This window comes from Nelusetta ayraudi, unplaced genomic scaffold (genome assembly GCF_046127955.1).
Source record: "Nelusetta ayraudi isolate G7.1 ecotype Tasmania unplaced genomic scaffold, CSIRO-AGI_Nayr_v1 ptg000018l, whole genome shotgun sequence".
NCBI classification, from domain to species: Eukaryota; Metazoa; Chordata; class Actinopteri; order Tetraodontiformes; family Monacanthidae; genus Nelusetta; species Nelusetta ayraudi.
The window spans coordinates 4,480,062-4,504,521 of record NW_027466068.1 but is presented as its reverse complement, the minus strand read 5'-3'; the positions used below and the strand labels follow the sequence as shown (position 1 = coordinate 4,504,521).

The 24,460-nt window shown below is 45.0% G+C and overlaps 2 protein-coding genes across 3 annotated transcripts; one reads left to right on the top strand and one right to left on the bottom strand.

Moving 5' to 3' along the window:
• Positions 1-2,112: 2,112 nt before the first annotated feature.
• LOC142887979 (tRNA (32-2'-O)-methyltransferase regulator THADA) lies at positions 2,113-19,587 on the bottom strand. 2 transcript variants are annotated; one of them, XM_076025982.1, is made up of 31 exons: positions 19,139-19,587; positions 18,870-19,053; positions 18,703-18,789; positions 18,291-18,318; positions 18,053-18,201; positions 17,827-17,949; positions 17,592-17,712; positions 17,258-17,406; positions 17,052-17,136; positions 16,609-16,745; positions 16,166-16,363; positions 14,090-14,828; positions 13,478-13,630; positions 13,291-13,400; positions 13,030-13,190; positions 12,811-12,944; positions 12,563-12,727; positions 11,428-11,576; positions 11,216-11,353; positions 11,032-11,136; positions 10,727-10,939; positions 10,495-10,645; positions 9,099-9,357; positions 7,984-8,220; positions 7,683-7,896; positions 6,935-7,123; positions 6,384-6,637; positions 5,163-5,321; positions 3,937-4,218; positions 3,636-3,838; positions 2,113-2,789 (listed from the first exon to the last, which is right to left on the bottom strand). In XM_076025982.1, the coding sequence occupies exons 1-31, from the start codon at positions 19,255-19,257 to the stop codon at positions 2,524-2,526; spliced, it is 5,661 nt and encodes a 1,886-aa protein (XP_075882097.1). In that variant the 5' UTR covers positions 19,258-19,587; the 3' UTR covers positions 2,113-2,523. The 2 variants fall into 2 exon arrangements, with proteins under 2 accessions (XP_075882097.1, XP_075882098.1); XM_076025983.1 differs by lacking the exons at positions 18,291-18,318; positions 18,703-18,789; positions 18,870-19,053; positions 19,139-19,587 and having other exon boundaries at positions 18,046-18,182.
• Positions 19,588-19,677: 90 nt separating this feature from the next.
• On the top strand, positions 19,678-24,189 carry tctn2 (tectonic family member 2). Its single transcript, XM_076025985.1, has 18 exons — positions 19,678-19,847; positions 19,984-20,097; positions 20,334-20,404; positions 20,508-20,706; positions 20,830-20,930; positions 21,023-21,222; positions 21,303-21,423; positions 21,511-21,664; positions 21,778-21,861; positions 21,934-22,056; positions 22,158-22,232; positions 22,327-22,425; positions 22,587-22,701; positions 22,795-22,898; positions 23,066-23,213; positions 23,414-23,557; positions 23,650-23,738; positions 23,911-24,189. The coding sequence occupies exons 1-18, from the start codon at positions 19,748-19,750 to the stop codon at positions 24,030-24,032; spliced, it is 2,163 nt and encodes a 720-aa protein (XP_075882100.1). The 5' UTR covers positions 19,678-19,747; the 3' UTR covers positions 24,033-24,189.
• The last annotated feature ends 271 nt before the right edge of the window (positions 24,190-24,460 follow it).

Here is a 24,460-nt window from a genome sequence, read left to right as displayed (position 1 = left end):
TACATATACATACATATATATACATATATATATATATATATATATATATGGAGATATACATACATACATACATACATACATACATAGAGAAAATGTTGAAGGTTTCTTTTGCAGGATACACAACCCAATTCATTCATATGATGATTATGACTGGATATTCTGATTGTTGCACTGTTTTTCTATTTTTGTGTAATAAATTTGAGTGCTGTGGAATAAAGGGTCGTGAGTTGGTGATAAGGAAATGATAAGTAACAAAAAAAAAAGTGGGTCCTTGATCATGAAGTGGTTATTAGGATATGTTGTTCCAAGCAGACACTTTCTCCAGCCGTCTGTCGGTTCAACTACACTGGAGGCTATGGTGCAACAGTAACCGTTGCATACAAGATAAACTAGATCTTTACAGTGATGTCAAATCTAAATTAAGAGTTCGGCATCAAGAGAAGCAAACAGAGAGAGAGAGAGAACACGTGAATTGTGAAAGAATCCCATTTATTTCAGTTTTCCACATTATTGCCGTTATCACATTTGCAGCACGCTAAAAACAAACTGCGCGTGGAGCTATTTTTAAATTTGGCTTATTCAGTGGAAAAGCACTTTCATGCTCCAAATGGTGCGCACATGTCTGTAAACACAGAGGAGAAGAGGAGCAGTGGACCCTCCCCCACTGCCTGTTGCCAGAGCTGAGACAGTCCTTGCTGTGAAAACAACTGGAGCCTTCAGTTCATTCAGGCTGATTTTCAGTCACTTTTCCAGTCAACACAAGGCCGCGGGTTCAACTCAAATCAAACAACTCCAGCGGGATCACAAAACCTTGGCCACTTTTTTTTGTCGATAAACGCACATCAAGGTCGACTTCAAATGGAGCCCATTTAGGTTTAAGGAGAAATCTCGAAAGTCCTTAGCCACTCAATTTCAAACAGTAAAATCCATATTATTCATTCTTCATCTTCTGTACCCGCTTCCTCCTGCACTCAGGGTTGTGGGGGCTTGATCCCCCAGCTGTCACACACACACACACACACACACACACACACACACACACACACACACACACATTATATATATGTATAAATATATATATAATGTGTGTGTGTGTATATATATATATACAAATATATACTGTATATATATATATATATATATATATATATATACACATATATATATATGTATATACACATATACATATATATATATATATATGTATATATTTATATATATATATATATATATATATATATATATATATATATATATATATATATATATATATATATATATGTATATATATACACACACACACACACAAAACCCGAAACATCCCACTTTAGGCTTGGGTTTTTGCTTTTTTCCAGACTGTGTGGGCTCGGCGGCAATGATTGACAGCCATTTCCGGGGTGTCAATCATTCAGAGAGTGAACTTGCTGAAACCCACCTGGCTCTTTCTGTTTGGGTGCCAATCATTGCCCGTAGCTGGCACGAAACTGCGCACACAAGGTCTTCATCTTAGCACTGGTCGTAGGGAAACTTACAGCATGAGTGTGATTCACTCCTGCGACTGTGATTCAATCCTACACGATAATAATAACAATAATCTGGATGCACAGTGCTTCATCATACGCAAAATGACTTATTCTTTTTAGCCTTTCACTGTGATTGTGGTTTGTTTTTTCACATTTTTGGATCTCAATCAATTCTAATCACACCACGTGAAGAGGTAATATTTTTGATTGCAAAAATGTGAAACAACAAATTCAATCACAGTAAATGGGGAATAGAAATTGTGACGGCCCAGTGATAAAACCTGACATGCGTGTCAGTTCAGTGGAGCAGCAGGGCCAAACATGACACATGGTGTCTTTTTTCCTTCCGTTTGTCCATCGCTGAAAGATCCATGTCAAACAAAGGCGGTGGGCGATGCAATGATGTGAGAGTGCCGCCGCGACGCCGCATCGCTGGTTGCGAGGCAACTTGCGGCTCCATATCAGGCCCAGTCAATCATACTTGGCCCTCCAGTGGCTGGAAAATGGACACCGAATGAGCAGAAGAGGCAGAAAAGCCTCTAATGGAGCATTAAAACCTGCTGCTGGACACTGTGAGCTGAAATAAAGCTCTGGAAATTAAAATCAATGTTTAATTTAAAGGGGAGTTTGGTGATTGGCTGTAACTGTCTCTTCAATAAAGCTTGAGAAAATGAAGCCTTACTCTGGGCACTGCAGTGAAAAAAGAAAAGAAAAAGAAAACAACCTCCCTGAGCAGGAAGGGATTTGTTTTGCACCATGTGTGTTTCCCTCCTGTTACTCTACTATAATTATGGATGCAGCAAGATGAAGGCACTGATCCATTACATAACTGGGACAGGCTGCCAAGTTGTTGGGAGTACTGCAGCATCAGCAGGTGCAGCAACACATAACGATGACTCTGCCGCTCCAGAAATAAACAGGAAATTTCATCCGCGGCTACTATACCGAGTACGAGCATTCAAAAAAAAAGATTTAGAAAAAAAAAAAGAAGTTTTCCCAGTCATACAGTCTGCTGTGCATCCGCAGCAGCAGCAGCAGCAGCAGCCGTCAGAGCAGGTGGGAGATGGACGCCGTTCTGGACGAGGAGGCTGCAAAGTTCCCGCGAGCTCGTCTGCAGGGACGAGGGGTCGCAGAGCCGCTGCAGAGCGTCCCGACTCCTGCTGGCCAGCCGCAGGAGGACGGCGGTCCGAGCCAGCAGGCCGCACAGGGAGCTGTGGAGCCGCGGGTGCACCAGGAGGGACAGCCAGGCTGGGCTCAGCGTCTCAGCTGCAGGGGGGAGGGAAGGTGGATGGGGTGAGACAGAGTGACCTGAGGGTAATGCAGACGTGGAGGAAAGCTGCTCGCTTGTAAAAACAAAAAAAACAAAAGGTGGACACATGACACACAAGTGCAGACAAACAAAGAACACAAAAATCCTGAAGCGAAGATTACACTCGACTCACTGCCAAGCCTCTAATGTTCTAAGAAAGGGGTGGGCAAACTTCTTGACTGGTGGGGCCACAATGGGTTGAAAAATTTGACAGAGGGGCCGGAGCAGGAGCAGATGGATGGAGTGTGTTGGTGACCCACCTCAGTGGAGGAAGAAAAATATCATCGGATATGTAGAAAACCTGTGCTTTAATGTTTAATTGAAAATATGTGTGTTTGAAGCCCCACGGTATTTATCTCTTTATTGAAATGACTCTTAAAACACTGGAAAATGGATGAAATACAGCTATTTTATGACTACCTCACTATTAACATAATTTCAACACTTTCATTTCGGCCGGCCGGATTAAAAAGTTTAATGGGCCGCCTATGGCCCCCTGGCCGTAGTTTGCCCACCCCTGCACTAAGGGGTCACCAACCAGTTTGAACCTGAGAGCTACTTCATGGGTCCTGAGTCACATGAAGGGCAAGTAGTTTGCTACCATTACTCTTCTGAAATAACACAGTTTCTCAGTTAGCCCTGAGCTATAGGTCATTAATAATGACACTGATCTGTGTGAAAACATTGATAAATAATAATAACACGGCTCCTCCCGACCGCAGACGGAAGGGTGAGAGCCACCGTTTACAGCGTCTCTTCTCTTTACACTTTGTGAACCTTTGAAAAAAAACGAAGCGCGGTACCTGGCATGAGCTCTTTGCAAGCGGCGAGGCCGTCCAGCACCAGCAGGACGTTCTCCTGGGCCCAGGCCGTCAGGTGCGCCACCAGCAGGGGGCCCTCTGGGTAACGGTCCACCGTCCGCAGCAGGTACGGCAGCAGCTGCTCCGCCATCACGGAGGGCTCGGCGAACACGTTGGCCTCGTCCTGCTCGTACAAGGCGGCGCTGCTAAGAGGAGTCAGGAGTCAGGGGTCAGGGATCAAATTATTTGATTGAGGTCAGCCGTCATCATTTTTTTGCATTTTATTTAATGAAGGTGAACTCACGCCGCCGAGTCTGGTGAGGCCTCCCGCGCCACGGTGCTGATGTCGCACGGAGGCAGGAACGACAGCAGCACCTCCAGCGTGCCGCCACTGTCCCGGCCCTGGTGAAGCAGCAGGTCCAGCAGGACAGGCAACGCCTGGTTGACTTGGAGCACGTGGACGCCGCCAAGTTGGCCTTCGCCGCGTCTTTGCTCTCGCTGCAGCAGCAGGGAGGCAAATGTGGCGGCTGTGGCTCTGACCTGCAGGCTCTGGTCCTGCAGCAGGTGCAGGCCTGTGCAGATCAACCTGGGGGAGGAGGAGGAGGAGGAGGAGACACGTTCATTCTATTTCTTCAGTCAGTTCGACGTCAGTCAATTGATCAATCAAATTTTAGTTGTACGGCGCTGACTCAAATGAAATCGCTGAAACCAACTGAACCCCCTCGAAAACAAGCAAGATGCCAGGAGCCCCCCAACCTTGTAGGAATAAACCTAGACGACATCTGAACACCAGAGGGCGCTCAACAGCTTTGAGAGGTTGGGGTAAAAATGAAATACAAAGAATGTATAAAGAGAGAGAGAGAGAGATTAAGTATCAGAGTGGCAGAGGGAGTTGCAGGATGAACAACCAAATAATTGCAAAGCTCTCATAGTAAAGATATAAAATAAATATGTATATACAAATAATTCAAATATAGAAAGACATGCATAAGCACATGTACATATATAAATGCAGTCAGCCAAAAATAATGAACACAAACATCAGGAAAAGAAAAACTTGCATAAATACTTCATTTGTATAGCGTAAGTATTTCTATACAGTTAGATAACTCTTCCTAAGTTTGATCATGTTACAATAACAATGTGTCCTGTTGTACCATGTTTCCCCAGCGGGTGGTGCTACCCTCGTGAATGTGGCATCAACAAGTGTTGAGGTAACAACACTTAGCCAACAGTAGTTGGCTGTACACATCAATGTCTGGAGGCCAATGGCCACCACTTTGAGCAGCCCTTGTCATGGCAGAGGCCAAAGGTCACTGGTATCAATCTTGTGATGTCTGAATAAATTTGGCTGACTGTATAAATACAATGTTATGTCATAATTATTCCTCAAATTATTAAACATTTAAATAGACTTAAATGGAAAATAGTGGACTGTATTTTATTTATTTATTTTTGCTGCTGTCCATGTACAAAGTATTTATCCAGGATTGGAAGGGGGAGAATTTGGCAGAGGTCGTTTCCACGCACCTCCTTGCGACGGCCTCGCTGCATTGGCTCAGGCTCATGACCGGGACTCCGGCCACACACAGAGCTCGGCCGCACGCCATCCGCAGCACCTCCGTGGCGTCAGGTGACCGCTGGCACTCCAACACGTCGCACCAGAGCTGCAGCGCCGAAGCCTTTAGACTGAACAAAAGAAAGAGAGAAGCATCAGGAGCCAATTCAATCAACTCCGTCAATCAAGTTTTAATTGTACAGCGCTCAATCACAACCACAGGCGTCTCAGAGTGCTTTGTACAATCAGGGGAAAACCAACTGAGCCGAGCAGAGCAAGCAAGGTGCAACAGTGGCCAGGAAAACCTCCCCTGTGGGAAGAAACCTGGAGAAGATCCAGACTCCAGAGGGCGCTCATCTGCTTTGACCAGTTGGGGTGAAATTGAAATACAAAACAATGTGGAGAGAGAGAGAGAGAGAGAGAGAGGGGGAGAGAGAGAGAGAGAGAGAGAGAGAGAGAGAGAGAGAGAGAGAGAGAGAGAGAGAGAGAGAGGGAGAGAGAGAATGAGTGAATGAGACATACAGAGAGAGACATATATATAGCGAGAGAGACCTACATACAGAAAGAGACAGACAAAGAGACATAGAGATATACAGAGAGCGACAGACAGTGAGTGTGTGTGAGAGAGAGAGACATACAGAGAGAGAGAGAGTGAGTGAGTGAGTGAGACATACAGAGAGAGACATACTGTATATATACATATAGAGAGAGACAGACATACAGAAAGAGACAGACAGAGACATAGAGATATACAGAGAGAGACAGACAGTGAGTGTGAGAGAGAGAGAGACATACAGAGAGAGACAGACAGACAGAGAGAGACAGACAGACAGACAGAGACAGTGAGTGAGTGAGTGAGTGAGAGAAAGAGAGAGAGAGAAGAGTGGAAGCAGCCAGAGTGGCAGACAGGCCAGAGTGAGTTGCAAGGTGAACAACAAAGCTCTCACAATACGAATGTGAATAGGTATGAATAAATATTTCAAATTTAAAAATACAGAAGGACATGAATAAGTGTATGACATATGATAATGTAAACATGTGGATGTATATATAAATAATAATACTATTTTTAGAAATAATAATAATTAAATAATACTATTGTGTAGTTATACATTGAGTTACTGCACATTTAAATAGACCTAAATACAAGTCTGGGGACTTTTTACCACCGACGGTAATTAAAGGCTCCCAACCTGGATTGTGGCTGCAGGGAGAGCAGCAGGCTGGCGGTGCACAGAGCCCGGGACAAATACTCGGAGCCGCCTCGCTGCTGCTGCAGCTCCTCCAGTAGCAGCTGCAGACACTCCGGCAGCAGCGGCTCCTCCGCTCCGGCCGAACGGAGTCGAGTAGCAGCAGAATCCTCCACGGTCATCACCGCCTCCAGGGCTGCCAGGTACAGGCTGCGGTAGTCCACGCTGTGGCTCGACAGCGCCTCCTTCAGGTTCGACTGGAGACAGCAGGGAGTTAGCGTGTCGCTTTAGTCCACTCGTGTCACTTTGACTTGGACTTTAGAGGCTCTTGGTGGACAGTTGTTGTGCGCTCATGTCGCTGGGTTAAATTTTTACTCACACAAAGGCCCTGAACTGTCAATAATTAGAATACATCATTAAAACTTTCTCCTCCGTTTCCTTTCACTCCTTACAAACAGCTGTCACAGGCGTCAGACTGAAGGAGATGCCGAGAAAAATAATTGGGGCAAAATATTTTAGCTTGACTAGCTCAATTTGAGTGGCGTACGTCTCACCTGCAGCACCCTCCGGATCACTTCCCTCATGCTGCTCTGCTGCAAACGCCCTCCTTCCACCACCCAGGTCACTAGTGCCAGTCTCAGGTCGACGTTTGCTGCAGGGAAGTGGTCCCACACCTGACACGCCCACCTTGGGTCTGCGCATAGAAAGCTAACAGCCTGTTGGTAGAAGGATGCCAACCCGATCTGTGGAGATGACAGAACAACATTGACTGAAGAGTTTATCCTTTTTGTTCTTCTGCATTTCTTCATTCTTTTTGCGTTACTTTAATGCAGTTTTTTGGCAGTTTTTTTTGGCAATCCTTACTACACCCTCCACTGGTGAAATCAGGATTTTGACAAAGAAGTTTGCTCTAAAGTTACAGAAAATGATCAGTCACTCAAAAATTCGAAATCCTTTGATCTGAGAACACAAAGTCCCCTTGATTCTGGACTTTTTCTGGACTTATTGGCAAATATTGCACCAATGGTTTAAAAAACCTTACTTATCACTGCCTCTGCACAACTGACTGTCTGTTTTGTTGTTGTTTGTTGTATACACTGTAGATTGACTTGAATGTGTCTTGTAATTCCTGTAAAGTTAATTTTTTTCTATTGATGCAATTACATTATTATTTTTTGATCGCAAATTAGTTTCCAATAAAAGAAAAATCTATTCTATTCTATTCAGCGACTCTTCAGGGACTTCTGTCACAACTCAATAATATAAAATGTCCTTGTATTCAAGTGAGAGTCTGTCTCGCACCTGCAGCTCCTCCTCGGCTGCTCCTTTGAGGCCCCGTGCGACCGTTTCACTGAGCTCCATCAAGAACGTCTCGCTGCAGAAACCTCTCAGCGAGTCAGCCACTCCTAGGTAGGCTGCCCTCACCAGGGGGCAGCGCTGAGCCTCAGTGGCCAGCCAGGGCTGGGCCTCTATCCTGCTCAGCGCCACACGCAGGTCAGCAGGAGTGTCACTGCAGCTACAAATGCAACAAAAGAGAGGGGAGGGCGGGTGGTTCAAAGACCCCGACAGTGTGCGACAAACAAACAAACTTGTTGAGTCTCACCTGACGGAGCTGAGAGATCTTTCTAGAAGAGCTCTGATCTGCAGCAGCTGCCCGTGGAGCCGGTTGTGGCTGCAACGCTCCAGGGGAGCCGGCAGTCCAACCGTCAGTTCGGTCAGGATGCGGCCGTACTCTGACGGGGGGGTCAGGGCTAACAGCGCCTTGGACGCCACAACTCTGACACTGTAGATTGGACTGGCTGACAGATGGAGCAGCGGAGGCAGGAAGTCCGACGACACTCTGACGAACAAACCAGAAAGACGAGCAACGTGAGGTATTCAGGCATTCGATTCATGGTAAACATTCTTTCTCCCCCCGCCCCTTTTAAAAAAGTGTATAGTCTCAGTACAATAAAAGTAATTTGGTTTTCCTACCCTGAGAACAGTTTGCTTGTCGTGCTGTCACGCAGGCTACTTTGAATACTGGGCTTCCTTAAAAATTGTACACGCTCGACCTTTAAGTGTGTGATATTCACAGAAATTCAGAAGAAGCAATGACATCAAGTGGTTACAGTTTAGATCTCTCCCCCTCCTAAGCTGGCCAGTGAGCTACGGTGGCCTGAACACCCAAATCTGGAAACCTCGTCCAACTTTTTCTTCGTTGGTTTATTTGAAAATGCGAGCAGTTGCCCTAATTACGAAACACACTCTTAGGCAGCTGGATTGTCCACACTTGGCTTCCTCAGAAATATGGTGACGCAAGATGGCAGCTAAATGGGAGTGACGACCTTGCACTATAGGTATGTGTTTATATGTATTGTGTGTGAACTACGGTGGTCTGCGCACACAACCTCCTTCGTCTTTGCTGGTTTATTTGAGCGGTGACACTAAATAGGAAACGTGCTGTCAGGCGTCCTAGAAAAATGGAAAGATGGCAACGAACTGGGACCAAGACCCTTATTGCTCTGTCCAGTGGATATATATTAATAAGAACTGTTTTATGGGTAGGAAAACCAAATTACTTTTTTGTACTGTGAGTATACAATTTAATTAACATGTTTATAGGCAATATATTAAGCTTTTACCAATATAAAAAAAAAATCGTAAATCAGGCCAAATTTTATGCACTGGACCTTTAAATTGAGGGAACCAATACAGTGGTGCTCTGAATAGACTCACTGTGCCGAGTCCTGGACGCCGGGCTGCAGCTGAGCCAGCAGTGTGAGGACGGGGAACAGAGAGGGCTGCAGGTGGAGCCTGGCCTCCTGGGAGGGAGCCTGCAAGCATCGTGCCGCCCCAGTCAGCTCGCCCAGCAGGAAGGGTTGCAGCGAGGGGTAGTGGTGGAAGAAGGCGGCGGGCGACATGCCGCCGCCCTGCTGGCTGGGTCCATCCTCATCAGCGCCTGTCCGCTGGCCGAGCATCCGCGTGCACAGAGAACCTGCAGGAATGTCGAACGAAATCATTGAAATATTTGGTAAGATGCACAGATAGAGGTTAGGACAGGTATTGGCAAACTACGGTCCGAGGATCATATGCGGCACGTCAAGCTTTTTAAACCGGCCCACTGAACTTGAAGAAATAATAGAAAGTAAGTAAGTAATAAAATGGCTGTATTTCATCCATTTTTTCAGTGTTTCAAGAGTCATTTCAATGAAGAGCCACATAGGTGCGTCACCAAAACCCTCCATCCATGTACTCCTACTCTGGCCCCTCTGTCATTGTGGCCCCACCAGTCAAGTTTGCCCACCCCTGGTTAAGGACTATTAATTTGATTCCATTTGTAGTTTTAGTCACTTGCATGCTACTGAATTAAACATACACTGATAAAAAAATAAATAAAAAAAGCACCCTTATTTTATTTTCAGCCTTCTGATTTAAATTTCAACAGGAACCTTTTTCCACAGGTTGATAATAAATGTAAAAATAAAATAACAATAAACCAATTAAGTAATAATAATAATAATAATAATAATATACTTCAATGAACATCCTGAATAATACCAGCACAGCATTCTGGAATTTGTAGTATTAGCGGTATTAGCAGGTGCATGTGCTGTGCCAGCTCTGGTGATTTTGTATTGCCTCGTGGGCCACACAGTGTATAATTACACTGCGGGCCAAATTTGGCCTGCGGGCCAGAGTTTGACACCGCGAGTCATATGAAGGACAACCAGTTTGCTAGACTCTCTTGAAACAACAAACTCTCTGAGTTATATATTATTATAATAATAATAATAATAATAATAATAATAATAATGATAATAATAATAATAATAATAATAACAATTATTATTATTATTATTATTATTATTATTATTATTATTATTATTTATATTATTATTATTATTATTATTATTATTATTATTATTATTATTAAAGATACTCATTTATGTGAAGACACTCATCGAGTTCTCAAAGTTCTCAATTAACAATGACTGAGCAAGGTTGGATAAAATTGAATTTTTAGACACAGCTCAAAGAGTTGTACCGTTTCAACTCATGTGGTCCTAAGGGGATACCTGGTGCCCACGGGCACCACGTTGGTGACTCCTGCTGCAGAGGCTGGAGGACTTACTGAAGAGTTGCAGGGCAGCGTTCCGCATCGCCCAGCAGGGGGAGTTGAGCAGAGTGAGGGACAGGACGGCGATAGAGGGAGCGAACTGAAGGACAGCGGCAGCCAGACCGGAACCCCGGACCAGGGCCTGGAGAATGTGAACAGCACACGCCTGCGGAGGAGGGCCAGACAGTGTGAGTGAGCAGTTGGTTTTCTTCTCGGATCCTCTCTGTGAGTCCCGGTGTCTGCAGACCTGTGGCAGGTCCACCGTTTGGTCCCAGTTGTCCTGCAGAGGCCTCCTGGCGGTGTCCAGCAGTGTTTCAACACTCTGAGCCAGCAGAGGCTTCCCGCCCTTCCCGGCTTTCCCGGCCTCCCCGGCCGACAGGACACACAGGATGAGCATCGGCAGGCCTGCAGCCCGCCGGGTCACGGAGGTGGAGCGAGGAGACTGCACCACGTTCAAACCCTAAGGTTGAGTTTTTTCAGAAAATTGAAAGCATTCTTTTGGGGGGGAATTTGAATAAAAACACGCATTGAAAAAAAGATATCATCGCTCACCTGTGTTAACATGTGGGCTGGAATGTCTCTGATCTCTGCATCGCTGCTGCTCAACAGTGCAGCACAGAACTTTGTGAAGCCCACACAAGCACCCTCGACTGCCCCCTGGTGGACAGGATTATTTTTAATATTACATGACATATTTGAAATTTGAAAAAGCAAAGAAACTCTTGCCAGAACTCACCCAGTGACGGCACTTGAGAAGAATATTCTCAAAAACTTTTGAAGCTCTTGTTAGATCCTCCTTTGTCAGAAGACACATGCCAGCTTTGGATTCACTGAGAATTCTTTCCACCAAACAACCTAATAAGATCCCGATTGCCTGACGAAAATATATTAAGTATATATTAAGTTAAGCACCTTGAAGAATGTGCTTGTTTAGCTACTCAGTATTACCTTGAGGGAGACCCAGCAGCAGGTGAGGACGAGGCTGTGCTCTTCAGACAGCAGCACATGCTCGTCTCCGTCCTCATCACCTCCCCCTGAGGCCTGGACTATCAGGGACCTGATCGCGTTTCCCATATCGCAAAAAGAAGGCGGAGCGTCTGCGAGAAAGAATGTTTACCACATATTTAAGGATTAAGTGTAAAATATTTAGTGGTTACATTTCAGATTGCAGCGTCTTTCACTCTAACTCTCCCTCCCTCCCTCTCCTGAGCATGCCCGTGAGCTATGGTGGCCTGCGCACCAAAACCATGTGTGTGTGTGTGTGTGTGTGTGTGTGTGTACACACACACACATATACATATATATATATATACATATATACATATATATATATACATATATATATATATATATATATATATATACACATACATATACATATATATATATACATATATATATATATATATATATATATATACACATACATATATATAAATATATATATATATATATATATATATACATATATATATGTGTGTACACACACACACACACACACACACACACACACACATGGTTTTGGTGCGCAGGCCACCATAGCTTACCATATATGTATGTATATATAATACATACATATACATATATATATATATATATATATATATGTATATATATATATATATATATATATATATATGTATATATACATATACATATATATATATATATATATATACATATATATATTCATACATATATATATACATACATATATATATATATAATATATATGTATATATATATGTATATGTATATATATATATGTATATGTATGTATTATATATACATACATATATATATATATATGTATATGTATGTATTATATATACATACATATATATATACACAAAAAATTTTAATTTAAACAAATTAAATTATTATTTAATTTATAATAATTAGATCATATTTTAATTATTAGAATATTTTGATTGCACTGTTTTATTTTTGTATTCATGGGCAGTATATTAGGCTTTAGTTTAACCAATATAAAAATCATAAATCCAGTTAAATATTACACACGGGACCTTTAATGAATCCCAAACACAACAGTTGGGTCAGTGTCTGCAAACCCTGCTGTTACCCATGTCGGAGACACACGCGTCCAGGTCTCCGTACAGCACGGCCAACAGCAGCAGGGAGATGTCTTCCAGGAGATTCAGCAGCTTGATGGCCATGTCACGGTCCAGAATGTCCGAGACGCTGCAGGGTGCTTCAAGCAAACACCTCCGGAGGGCGCTGAGAACGCCTGTCAAACATTCCACGACGGAAATGGCAAAGTTATAGATAGCGTTCTTTAGCGCCTGAGGCACTCGTCGAGTCACTTCTCACCATGAATAGGCTTTGATTTGGCGGCAAGCATCATGTCGGCTCTGGCTGTCACATAGTGCTCCTCCAGCTCCTCCAACAGGTGCTGGATGGTGTCAGGGGCCTGGAGGAGATCACTTCCAGGTGGGTTTTGTGACCTGCGGGGTGAGGGTGGGGGACAACTCCTGATTTGCATTCCACTTTTATACTGTCGCTCAATAACAAGGTTGGGAAAATGCTCACTTGTGAAGGAGAACCTTGGTCATCAGCGCCCCCATCTGGGCCTCCTGCACACGAGGACTGCAGAGGAGCTGCGCAGATCGTTGGAGCAGCGCTGCGGCCACGTCGTCAGGGAAATGAGGCTGGAAAAATCTCAGCAGCAGGCTGGCTGAAAGCTCTCGGATCTGCAAAATAAAAGAATGGCATCTACTGCTTAATGTTCTCAATCTTTAGTTTGAAATTAAGACGAAATGTTAGAAAACAATGCAACTCATGCAGCTCTACCTCATTTGTAGAATCTTCTAAGCAGGTGATCAGGGCTATTTGTTTATTCCTGCAGATGAAATCCCACTTCCCCCGTTGTCTGGCACAGCTAATCAGGGACCCCATGTTTGCTGCAAAGGTCATTTCATCTTCAGAAAAATCTAGATATGACAATTTTTGCAACAACACAGACTAATGTCATCCCCACCTGGAGGCTGCCCCTTCCTCTTGTCTGGGCTCCAGGTGTCCGTGCAGGTCTCCAGCACCGCCGACAGCAGCAGCAGCGCCGTCTTCTTCCTCTGATAGCTGTGTCCTGGCGCCAGGTAGGAGTATGGAAGCTGACCCAACCATTCGATGAAGCCTGGAGGTCAGGGATGAAACGGTTGAGGCCAACGGTGAATAGCACGGGAAAAAAAAGTAACCACCTCCCTCTCCTGAGCTTGCCAGTAAACTATCATGGCCCACGCAGCCAAACCTGGACACCACGTCCACCTTCTTCTTCTTTGTTGGTTTATTTGAAGACACAAATGTTCACCCTAAATACAAAACGTGCTGTCAGGCAGCTGGATTGTCCACACTGGGCTTTCTTAGAAATATGGTGGTGAAAGATGGCAGCTAACTGGGAGCAAGACACAAGATACAGTATATGAAAACTGTTCCAACTGGAGAAAAAAACTCATTATTCTTATTGTAATGGGATTATACACTTTTATTAATGTAATTATGGGCAGTATATTAAGCTTTTACCACTATAAAAATCATACAACACTGGACCTTTAAGGCATCACTGATACAATGAGGAAGCAGCTGTCAATCTCACCTATCCCCTGCTCCAATGCATCCTGAGCCTGGCCTCTGGATGCAGCATCTCCTTTCTTACTGGCCTTCAGGCCCTTCACGAGCGCCAGGCAGCCGTCTCTGATACGAACCAGAAACTTCCAGAGCGCCGCCTGGAGGTGTTGGCGAAAAGGCGAGGACTCACAGTTCAGATTCTGAGCGACAAACGTCCTCATGATGGACATCTCCTCAGCGGTCGGCGCCTCTCTGGTCTTTGGGCTGCAGCAGAGGAGGTTGAGCGCAGCGAGGCGGACCTTGTCGTCGGCAGAGCCCAGAGCCAGCTGCAGGGTCTCCAGGGCGGAGGTGGTCCCCAGGGCAGAGCTGCCCCACAGGGCCCACGGCGAGCTCCCGGTGGTGGCCCTGTGGGAGCTCATGACGCAGGACCAGGCGTAGAGGTGGCCAGGGATGGACGGCTGCAGGGAGGCCAGCAGGGGCTCCACGGCGAAGGGGAAGGTTTGGAGGGTGCAGGGCAAGACCAGCGAAGAGGTGTTGTTCTGCAGGAGGGTCACGTCGGACGTCAGCGCCTCCTGCAGGAAGGGCCGCCAGCGTTTCGCCCAGCCGTCGGCCAGCTCCGGCTCAGAGGAACCCGGGGACTGGAGGCAGAGCTCCTGCCTGTGCTGCCGGATAAGACACCTGTAGAGCTCCGACCCACAAGGTGACAGGCGGTTGTTTGACAAGCACTTGAGGAGGTGATTGGGAATCCCGGGATACTCGCTCAGCACCTGACAGATTGAAGGGCCAAGCAATAAAATTGATAAAAATTGATTAAAAAAATGTATTGTCATTTACTTTTCTTGTTACACTTGCACTGCGTACTGTGAACCTGTCATTGCACTGTTGCATCGTCTGTAAATATTTGTAGTCATTATGCGTCTTATCTATTTTATTTTATTTATGGTAACACCATAAACACGACATGGTGGTGCAGTGGTTTGCGCTGTCGCCTCACACAAGGGGGTGAGTTCGATCCCGGGCCTGTGTGGAGTTTGCATGTTCGCCCGGTGTCTGCCTGGGTTCTCTCCAGGTTCTCCGTCTTCCTCCCACAGTCCAAAGACGTGCATGTGAGGCCATGTGAGTCTGGGAACTCTACATTGACCTTAGGTGTGAGTGCAAATGGTTGTTTGTCTTCATTTGTCTCTATGGCTGTGTCTTAATTCAGGGTCCGCATCCTTCGTCGGCTGGGTCCTGCTCCATTGGCCGGTTCCTTAGAAAGACCTGCCTCCCCGGTAACCAAATGGGATGGTCTAGCCTTCTGTGTATTTCCTGGTAGCTTTACCGCCGTTCCCTACTGCTGGCCATCCCCGGAAGTGACGTTTTTATAGCATCAAGCTAACCATTACTCAGCATTAACAGTCACATATTTTAACTGAATTTTGGCGTTTTGGTTTCACATATATGGCGTTGGATGTTCAAATAAGTAAAAAACCCTACAGTAAAAACGTATTATTTTATGTGAAATGTCGTGTTTTTGCCAGTAGATGCCGCCATTTCATCTGACTTCCCAGGACACAGAAGGACACAAAGGATCAGGACACAGAAGGACACGAAGGATAGTAGCGGTGCATCCTTCGAATCGGCTGAAAGTAGGGCGCATTCGAATGCCGCATTTTGAGCGTCCTTCGAATTTTAGTGAATTGGGACAGGCCTTCGCGCAGTGCTATGAGGTAACTGGCCTTCAAATGCAGGCTTCGAAGGATGCAGACCCTGAATTGAGACACAGCCTATGTGGCCCTGAAATTAACTTGTGACTTGTCCAGAGCGTCACCCTGCCTTCACCCCGACAGCTGGGATAGACTACAGCAGACCCCGACAACCCTGAGTGCAGGAGGAAACAGGTATTGAAAATGGATGGATGGATGCCATAACTTGCTGCTAGAATTTTGTTGTATATCTTGTACAATGATAATAAGAATTTATCTATCTATCAGAAATCAATAGAATAATTTCAAAATGTTTTATATGGATGTTATCTTATCTAAGTTGCAATTATAAATTGAATTGCTTAAAAACATTTTAACATCAAGTTAGAATGAAAATAGTATTGGGCCTTTAATCTCACCGTGTCAGTGCTCAGATAGGGCAGCAGGCCACAGAGGCGTTGATATTTGGCTTTGGTTTCCCACGGCAGTTCGATGATGCGCTGAAGTAAAGTGGAATAAAGAGGCTTCCTGGTGTCGCCAAACTGCTCAGAGTCCATCTCGTACAGTTCCAGCAGCAGACTGAAGGCGGAGCGAACAAGTTCGGACACACCTTCCACCTGCGGGGAAACAACAGGAGGCATAGCTGAACATTTTGAGAGTGCATCGTACACACCAAGATTCAAGATGTTGCAGCGTGACTTCCTCATAAACACCAGAACACGGTAAGTGACGACTCGACAGAATACAGTTGTCGGACAGGTGCTACTGGCACAACTGCTTTCACAAAACACAAGTGACAAGAGTCTGTTTTTTCACAATCGATATGTACAAAATAATTAAGTGAATAGTCAGTTTGACTCACTGGGCTTTCTGCGTTGGTCCAGATAATCTGAATGAGCTTCTGCTGCAAGCTGCTGTTCTCATGTAAGAGGGGAACCGTGGTTGACTTCCAGATTTCAGCCAGACATTCTTTAACCTTCTTCAGCCACAGCGTCAACACTGAAACAGCAGATCAAAACCTAAAATAAAAGCTGTGGAAGAAGTCTGTCCATCCATTAATTCATCCATGTAATTAATGTTTTTTATTAAAAAATAAGTGATAATGACAAATAAATGTATTTTTCTTCCTAAAATAGAGGCAGAGGTATAAGGTAGCAGAAAAGTAAAAAAATAAGCATCAAGAAATGAGTTAAAATGCTGCACTTGAGTACAGAATTAAATGCATTTAGTTACATGTCTCTGCGAGAAGGGATCAGACACTGTCATATAGGTAGATTAGAATACCGAATGCCAGGGACCACGCACCTTCAAAGGCAAAGTAGTGACATCCCAGCTTCTGTTCACACAAAGTGCAAACCAGAGGAAACAAACCTTCCAGCAGTAAACAGCTCTGAAACAAACAAACAAATGAACAAACAAACACACAAAGCCAAAAAAGGTGTATCGAGAGACTGAGAGGCGTGTCTTCCCAACAGCGTAAGTTAGCGCTGCTTAACTCCCATTCCACTTACTTCTGTGCCTCCGGCACGCGGGCTGAGCAGGATGCGAGGTGGGCAGCAGGTGAGGAGGCCTCTGCTCACGGCCAGCCTGGTCGCTCTGTCCTCCGCCCCTGCCGCTCCGCACTGCACCTGGAGAGCACCCACGCTCAGCAGCCAGGGCTCTGAGGAACGATGAGGGTAACACTGTGTCATTGATGTCAGCCTGGCAGCTAACAGTTCACTACAGACATGAAATATCTTTCATCCGAAGATGCACATTTCACACTAATTTTAGTCCCATTGGTGAATACATTCCATCTAACCAACTGTCATTTAACCTGTCCTTGCTACGTGAGTGGTGACCTACCAGACTGAGAGACCTGCAGCAGACTCCAGGCAGCCGTCCCTCCGGCGCCACCTTCTGGTGCCGTGTTGATCAGCATGGACACAGCAGTGCCTGCCAGAAAACACGTGTCCCTGTTGCAGCACTACAAGGCAAAAAAAGAAAAAGAAAAGAAAAACTGACAGCTGGCTGACGATCTTGTCTTTTCGATTCGACTTTAAGGAAATGTTTGCTTTTTTTTTTTTTTTATATGACAAACCTGTCCAAGGACTATATCCATCAGTGCCTGCAGGATCTCCTGCAGGACTGCAGAGCTGCTCTCCTCGTCCCACACAAGAGGAGCCACTTCACTGGATAACAGCTGGAACGTTTGCAAACACACCTGGAAGGTAAAAGGACAGGATGGGGTTGGCGGCTAAAGAAATTTTATGATAAAAAAAAAACCAAACATCCCTCATCATGGATTGATGCTGCTCACCATGTACCTTGACTGCAGTGTAGCACAGCGGCCCGTCTCGGAGGGCTTCCTGCTGCAGCGCAACGCAAAGCAACTCGGACACTTTGCTCAGCAACGACACGTGGTGCTCTCGCCACACTTTGCGGCCGACGGCGCTGTCCTCCAGGAACATACAGGCTGAGAAGGGCAGGAATAACCCAGGATTTATGACTGGACAATGTGGGGAAGAACAAGTAAGTAAAACTGAAAACAAAGTGGGAGCCTACCTCTCTGCAGATCCTCGTGACATAAAAGCTGAAAAGAAGAAGTTGCCAAATTTAAATAAAAAACACACACACACACACACACACACACACACACACACACACACACAGATAGATAGATAGATAGATAGATAGATAGATAGATAGATAGATAGAAATGATTGATCCCAAATTGGGAAACTACACTGTTGCAGAACTAAAAAACTATGCAGTAGTTACCAGAATATTCAAATCAATCTATATACAAACAACCAAAGCAGATGTGCAAAAGGCAGTCAATAGTGCAGAGGCAATGATAAGCAAGGATTTATAAATCAATAGTGCATTATTTGCCATTGAGTCTAGGAAAAATGTCTAAAATGCTACCTGTCACACGCAGAGAAAAATTATAGATAGATAGATAGAAGCTCCCTACCTGTTCAGTCTGTATGATGGATTGCAGACAATGTCTAGTTTCATCATAAACCAGCTGGTGGTTGACCTCGGCCAAACGCTGCAACATCTGTCAAAGAGAGGTGCCCTGGCAGTGAGCTTCTGGTTGCAGCGCAGCGAGCAGCGAGCAGACGGGGCAGGGGGACTAACCTGGTCCGCCTTGCGACAGGCTGTGGAGATGCTGACCGTGTGCAGCTGCATGGAGAGGAGTAGTCGGACCAGCAGCAAGAGGTGGTGGTTCTCCTCCAACCCACGGAGAGACTCGTTTGGAAGTTGTCTCAGCAGCTGGTTGGCCTCCTCCAGGCAGCGCTCCTTGCATCGTTTCGCGGGACTCCTGTCAAGAGCAAACACCTCGAGTATTGATAAACACGACCCATTCAGCGTGGCGTGCACTGCGTGAAGGACCCTGTCATACGAACCTGTAGGACTCGGACAGTTTATCCATAAAAAGCCGGAGGGTTTGGCTGACATCTGTGCCCTCCACGTTTTCAGAGCCACTGATGTTGAGTCTTGTCATCAGATCTTCAAACGATAACATGGTTCCTCTACTCTACGCCTAGTCGCCCTTTAGAACTACCAGAGAGCACGTTGCTGTGTTGCTTTTCCGCCGGGTTCTTCTTCTTCTTGAAGTCTCTTCGTCAGATTTCACTTATTACTGCCATCGTCTGGACAACAACGTGGACACTCAGCCTCTATTCAAGCTTCTATTCTTTGTCAATGTCAATGCCCCCCGATTATTTATCCTATACCTTATAATGAATGAATACAAATGACAGATTGAATCAATCACTGTCATTCTTCATTGATTATTTTTTCTATATTTCGATATTTTAAGAAAAAAGAAAAAAGAAAGTCTGGCTGTTCCGCCTACCTCCAGACTCAAGAGGGCGCTGTCAAACCTGACCAGCAATATTTTCCTTCAGAATAAGAAGGTCTCTAATCTGTGATTGGCCAATACGTTTCTCGTTGCCAGGACATCGGGTTACGGTTTACAAATATGTCAGCTCCGTTAAACTGAGGTGAATCAAATGGCTAATGCGAATGGCCCGCTGTCCGTGCCGCCCATACTGCGCCAGATCGCCTCGATTTTAATCATCACTTCCTTGGGACACACGCAAGACGCTGTCGGTACGTCGTGACGGTAACTGGCTCAGTGTGCGGCGGGTTGTTGTGCATCGCGTGTCACGTCACAGCCCGTGTTCTTTTGCGAGATGAACGTGTGGAACGGTGAACACTACAGAGTGATTGTTTTGATGTTCAACAGTTTTCCAGCAGTCCTACCTGATAGCAAGTGGACCAGAGATCTCAACTCTTTTGGTCGGAAAGGTGTCGAACGTCTCCCTGAGTCTAAAGACGGTATCTCCTTCCAGTGCGACGGGTAAGACCCCGAGTTCTCGCCCAATATATCCTGGTGTTAGCAGCTAACCATCATTTATACGAAACTTCTTACCTGTTACATATGTAGATACACCATGCAGTGCATAAATACAGTCACATACATATGTATGTACAGTCTGTATGTGTATGTGTATGTGTGTGTACATACATACACATACACACGTGTGTATGTATGTACGTGTGTATGTGAAGGGTTTTATTTTGTTCATCTTCCAGGAAACGTGGGTCCTCCATCATGTGTAGGTCAAGCCACACAATGGGTGGTCTCACAGGAGCCGGTGGGGAAGGTACAGAACTCAGTCTCATGGTCGGCTCTCATCTGATCAGCGTTTGAGAGACTTCTGATTTCTATACAGCACTGTCTGCAGCATTTCCCCCTTGGCTCTCCAGATTGCACTGCAAGTCCACCTGAGACTGGACAGAAGTCTGCGCTTGTGCGGCGACAATGAGACTGACACAGACTGCTGTCTGAAGCCGCTGTGTGTGCTGGAGACCCTTCAACTGTCGGCCTGTGTGAATGACACGCCACAGGCAGCAGTACTGATCCAGGCCAGGATACACGCTCGGCTGCACCCTGTCAGCGGCTCTGGTAGGTCATGTTGTCCTAATTGTTTACACGTTGTTGTCTGTCATGCAAAAAGTCTGACAGCCCCCCCCCCCCACACACACACACACACACACATCGAATTATATATTTTTTTTCCAATTGCAGAGGGCAACACAACTGTTCCAAACCAGTTTTACCAAACGCTTGGCCCATGTCCCTGCGACCTCAAGTTCAGCTCATGCGATGTTCGCTGCTGCTGTGATGAGGTCTTTCACCCGTTGAAATGTGTTTTAGCAGCAAAACATTGCATTGTAGATTCGTTTACAGTTTGACAACAACAAGCTGTCATCTTAAACAGGACTGTTCCACAGAGGAGCTGAAGCTGTTCGGGGCCCACTGTCTCCCTGGGCCCTTTGGGGGGCAGGTTTCTCCTCCTCCTGATTATCAGTGCTCTGCACAGTCAACCAGAAACTCCCCAGACTGGTTTCCGTTTTTATGTGTCACCTCACCCCCAGAAAACAACCCTCACCTTGGGCTCTTTTACAAAGGAAACACAATGTAAGATTCCGCTAAATAAATCTGTTTTTTTTCCACTTGTCGTTGAAACACTTATTAATTTATTTTGCATAAAATTTCAGTACACCAAAGCCTGGGCCGTCCTTCCAGACTCCTGTTTGGTCTGCTCCAACACCTGTTAATTTTTACATACAAGGAAGTCCCCTCTACATGCCAAATGACCAGTACTTTACTATTCCCCAGGCAAGTCATTTGTTTGTTTTACTTAAAATTGTTCACATAATGATGTATGTTGCCAGAACCAATGCCTCAATTATATTCCTTCCACAGAAGGTACTGGGTCAGTGCATCAACGGTGCCCCGGTTGCCTTTTTGGAAAATTTCAATGTCACATGTGTGACATTGCTGCGCTCCTGCCCAAGTGGACCTCCCTTACTAACAGAACCATCAGATCTGAGAATTCGAGTGAACAATGGTCAAGGAGGTACGTTTCGCTTGCTCAGTATTGTCTGGCAGAGATTCAAAGCCTCCTGCGGCTCCTCGTAAATAAACATCTTTAATGTTTGGCTCATTTTTTTGGGGGGTGTGGTGTTCCAGGTGATGTCACAGTGGATGTAATGGATGAAGTGGCTTATGACTTGGCTCCTTTCGTTTCGAGCACAGATACCTTGACATCCTCAGGTATGTAAATTCCAACAGCTCACTTCTGTAAAGGGTTGCAAACGACGCCAATGTGGCATTGTTTTCTTGAAGGTGGCTCGGTGGTCTGTAAGAATGTGACCGTGGCGATGGACTACAAATTGTACTGGGAAGGGAACAGCATCACAAGTGTCACGCTCACACGCACTGTCGGGAGTATAACTTTAAACACAAATGGTAAGGATGCACCCATGAAGCTTACTTGTGGCTCGACTCATCGTTGATGTGCCTCACGTATCCTGTGCTAATTCATTATTATTTCTGTCCTTCCGGAACAGTGTTTTTAACTACGCGCTACTCTGCTGTGTTTCTGAATGGACAACTCACAGCTCAAGCAAACTCTGGGAATCCAGGTAAGAAAAAAATGTAAATGTTATTCTCTAGAAATTGCTGTGACAATACTTGTTTAAAAAAAATTCCACACAGTTGTTGATATTCACACGGCAGGTTATCAGATTGGAAGGCCATTAATAGCCGGAGTTGTGCAGGCGCTGGGCAATAATACAGATGTGATACAGAGGACCTCAATAGAGCTTTGGAAACCAGGTAATCTCCATCTCCCCGTCTCTCTCTCTCTCTCTCTCTCTCTCTCTCTCCTTTTAAACCAGGTAATTAGCAGAGTCATGGTAAATAGATTTCAAACAGATGTTTTCAGCTTGTAACGTTCCATTCAAATGTGCATCGCTTTCTGATCTTGCTCACAACAGGAGACGGTTTCTGTTTTACTGCCGAGAAAGAGCAGGTTCTATATGGGCACAATTCAACAGCCGGGTGTCTGCTACCAGTCAGCCTGCAGAATCTGAGTCAGTGTGATTCCCTGAGGTCAGTGGTCCCATGCCAATGTGTGTCCGTTTTAAGTCTGAATGTGCTTTTGCTGCAATAAAATGTTTTTTTCTCTCTCTCTCTCTCCTCCAGAGAAACAGTGATTTCTCTCCAGGGCACTCTGGTTAGAGCCACTTATGTGGCAAAGAGTGGAAAGCCAGATCATCTGAGCGCGACCGACTGGGTGAAGATTAGCTGTGAGTAACCTCGATAATGCAAATAATTGCAGACATTTATTGTTTCTATCATTGTTTATTGAGCACCAGAACGATTATTTCAAGGCAATCAGGCAAATCGTGGCAGTCTCTCATTACTTTTGTGATTCTTATTTTTGGATTCTTTGCTTGGAATGTGTCCATTCCAGTTGGGTCAATGAATGCGAGTACAACTATGGATGACACTGCAGTGTCTTGCAGTCGGATTCCGTCCCACCAGCACATCCATGTTTGGAGTCTTGTTACTGGCACTGTGGACGGCGTGCCTCAAAGAGAGATCCGTGCTTTAAATGTCAGGTCAGTATAAGATCTACATTTTTCTGTGTGTTGGTGTTCCTGTTACTTGATATGCACTGTCCCTATTTATAAAGCAATAAAATATGACATTCAGGAGGAGCAGGTAATAACATTATCTGTTATTTTGCTTCTCATTCAGTTTAAAACATTGATTGTCAATGGAAAATACTGTTCTGGTTATTTTTTTTATTTTTTTTTAGCTACAGCCTGTCCAACTGGGAGCTGGATTGTGGAGGAGGTGATGTCTCCCCATGTGCTGACCCAACAGGGACAGAGTTGTTCCCCGTCACCTCCTCAGTCACCTTCATTGACATCCCAATCAACACAGGACCACCGAAAAGCAGGTGCTTTCTCATTTTAAGACAAATAAGATGGTGACGGTTTTCAGGCCGTTTCTTTTTTCTACTAAAGAGCGGCACCCTCTCTCCCCACCCAGGTTTCAAATCAACTTCACAGAGTATGACTGTAACAGGAACGATGTGTGTTGGCCTGAGCTGGCCTTTCCACTCACCAGGTATTATACAGGTGAGAATTCAAGCTGTCCTTGATGGTCATAAATGTTTTTCCCATATTAATGTGTGCTGTAAAATTTGCCCGTAACAGCTAATGCGAAAAGTGCCTTTTTTAGCCGTTATTACAGAAGACAGAGGATGCTGACTGTTACCTCTCTGCTTTGTGCTGACCCTGTTCTTCCCAGGAGAGCCCTATTCCCAGTCGTTGGCAAAAGGCCTCATCCTGGTTTTCTTCTTTGTCGCGGCCTCAGTGCTCGGGACTCCATGGAGACAAATACGACAGGCTTGGAACAGCGCTGCTGTGTAAAACACTGAAAATACAGAGAGCAAAACACACACAGGGGATAATGAAAGAGGATCTCAAAATATGTTCAAAATGTCTCTGAATTCTAAGGGCAGACTCCATCCATTTTTTTGGTAGTATTTTATTTTATTCGTTTTTTTTGTAAGGAAGTTATAAGTAATATAATATAATAAAGTAATAAAAAAAATATTTTTTCTGTGACCTTTGTACTTGATTTATTCTGCATTATGATTATGATTATGCATCTTTCACTTAGAGAAAATCAGTAATTGCATTATTGGTGACACTTGTACTAATTACCAGGTTGTTGTTTTTTTTTTTAATCAACATCTAAAGCAGTCCATTTCTTGTGAACACCAAACATATTTACTAACAAGAACTATTAGAATAGAAGACAAAAGACGTTGGCACTTGACAGACAAAGGGTTTAA

What these genes read in the sequence shown, in the direction of transcription:
- LOC142887979 (XM_076025982.1), bottom strand. Translation starts at nt 19,257, where the DNA reads ATGTTATCGTTTGAAGATCTGATGACAAGACTCAACATCAGTGGCTCT. An exon ending in TGTGCTACACTGCAGTCAAG is followed by an intron (nt 17,950 to 18,052) that starts GTACATGGTGAG and finishes TTTACCTTCCAG; the next exon opens with GTGTGTTTGCAAACGTTCCA. An exon ending in GCTGCTGGGTCTCCCTCAAG is followed by an intron (nt 11,354 to 11,427) that starts GTAATACTGAGT and finishes TATTTTCGTCAG; the next exon opens with GCAATCGGGATCTTATTAGG.
- tctn2 (XM_076025985.1), top strand. Translation starts at nt 19,748, where the DNA reads ATGGCTAATGCGAATGGCCCGCTGTCCGTGCCGCCCATACTGCGCCAG. An exon ending in TTCGCTGCTGCTGTGATGAG is followed by an intron (nt 20,931 to 21,022) that starts GTCTTTCACCCG and finishes CATCTTAAACAG; the next exon opens with GACTGTTCCACAGAGGAGCT. An exon ending in AATAGAGCTTTGGAAACCAG is followed by an intron (nt 22,426 to 22,586) that starts GTAATCTCCATC and finishes TGCTCACAACAG; the next exon opens with GAGACGGTTTCTGTTTTACT.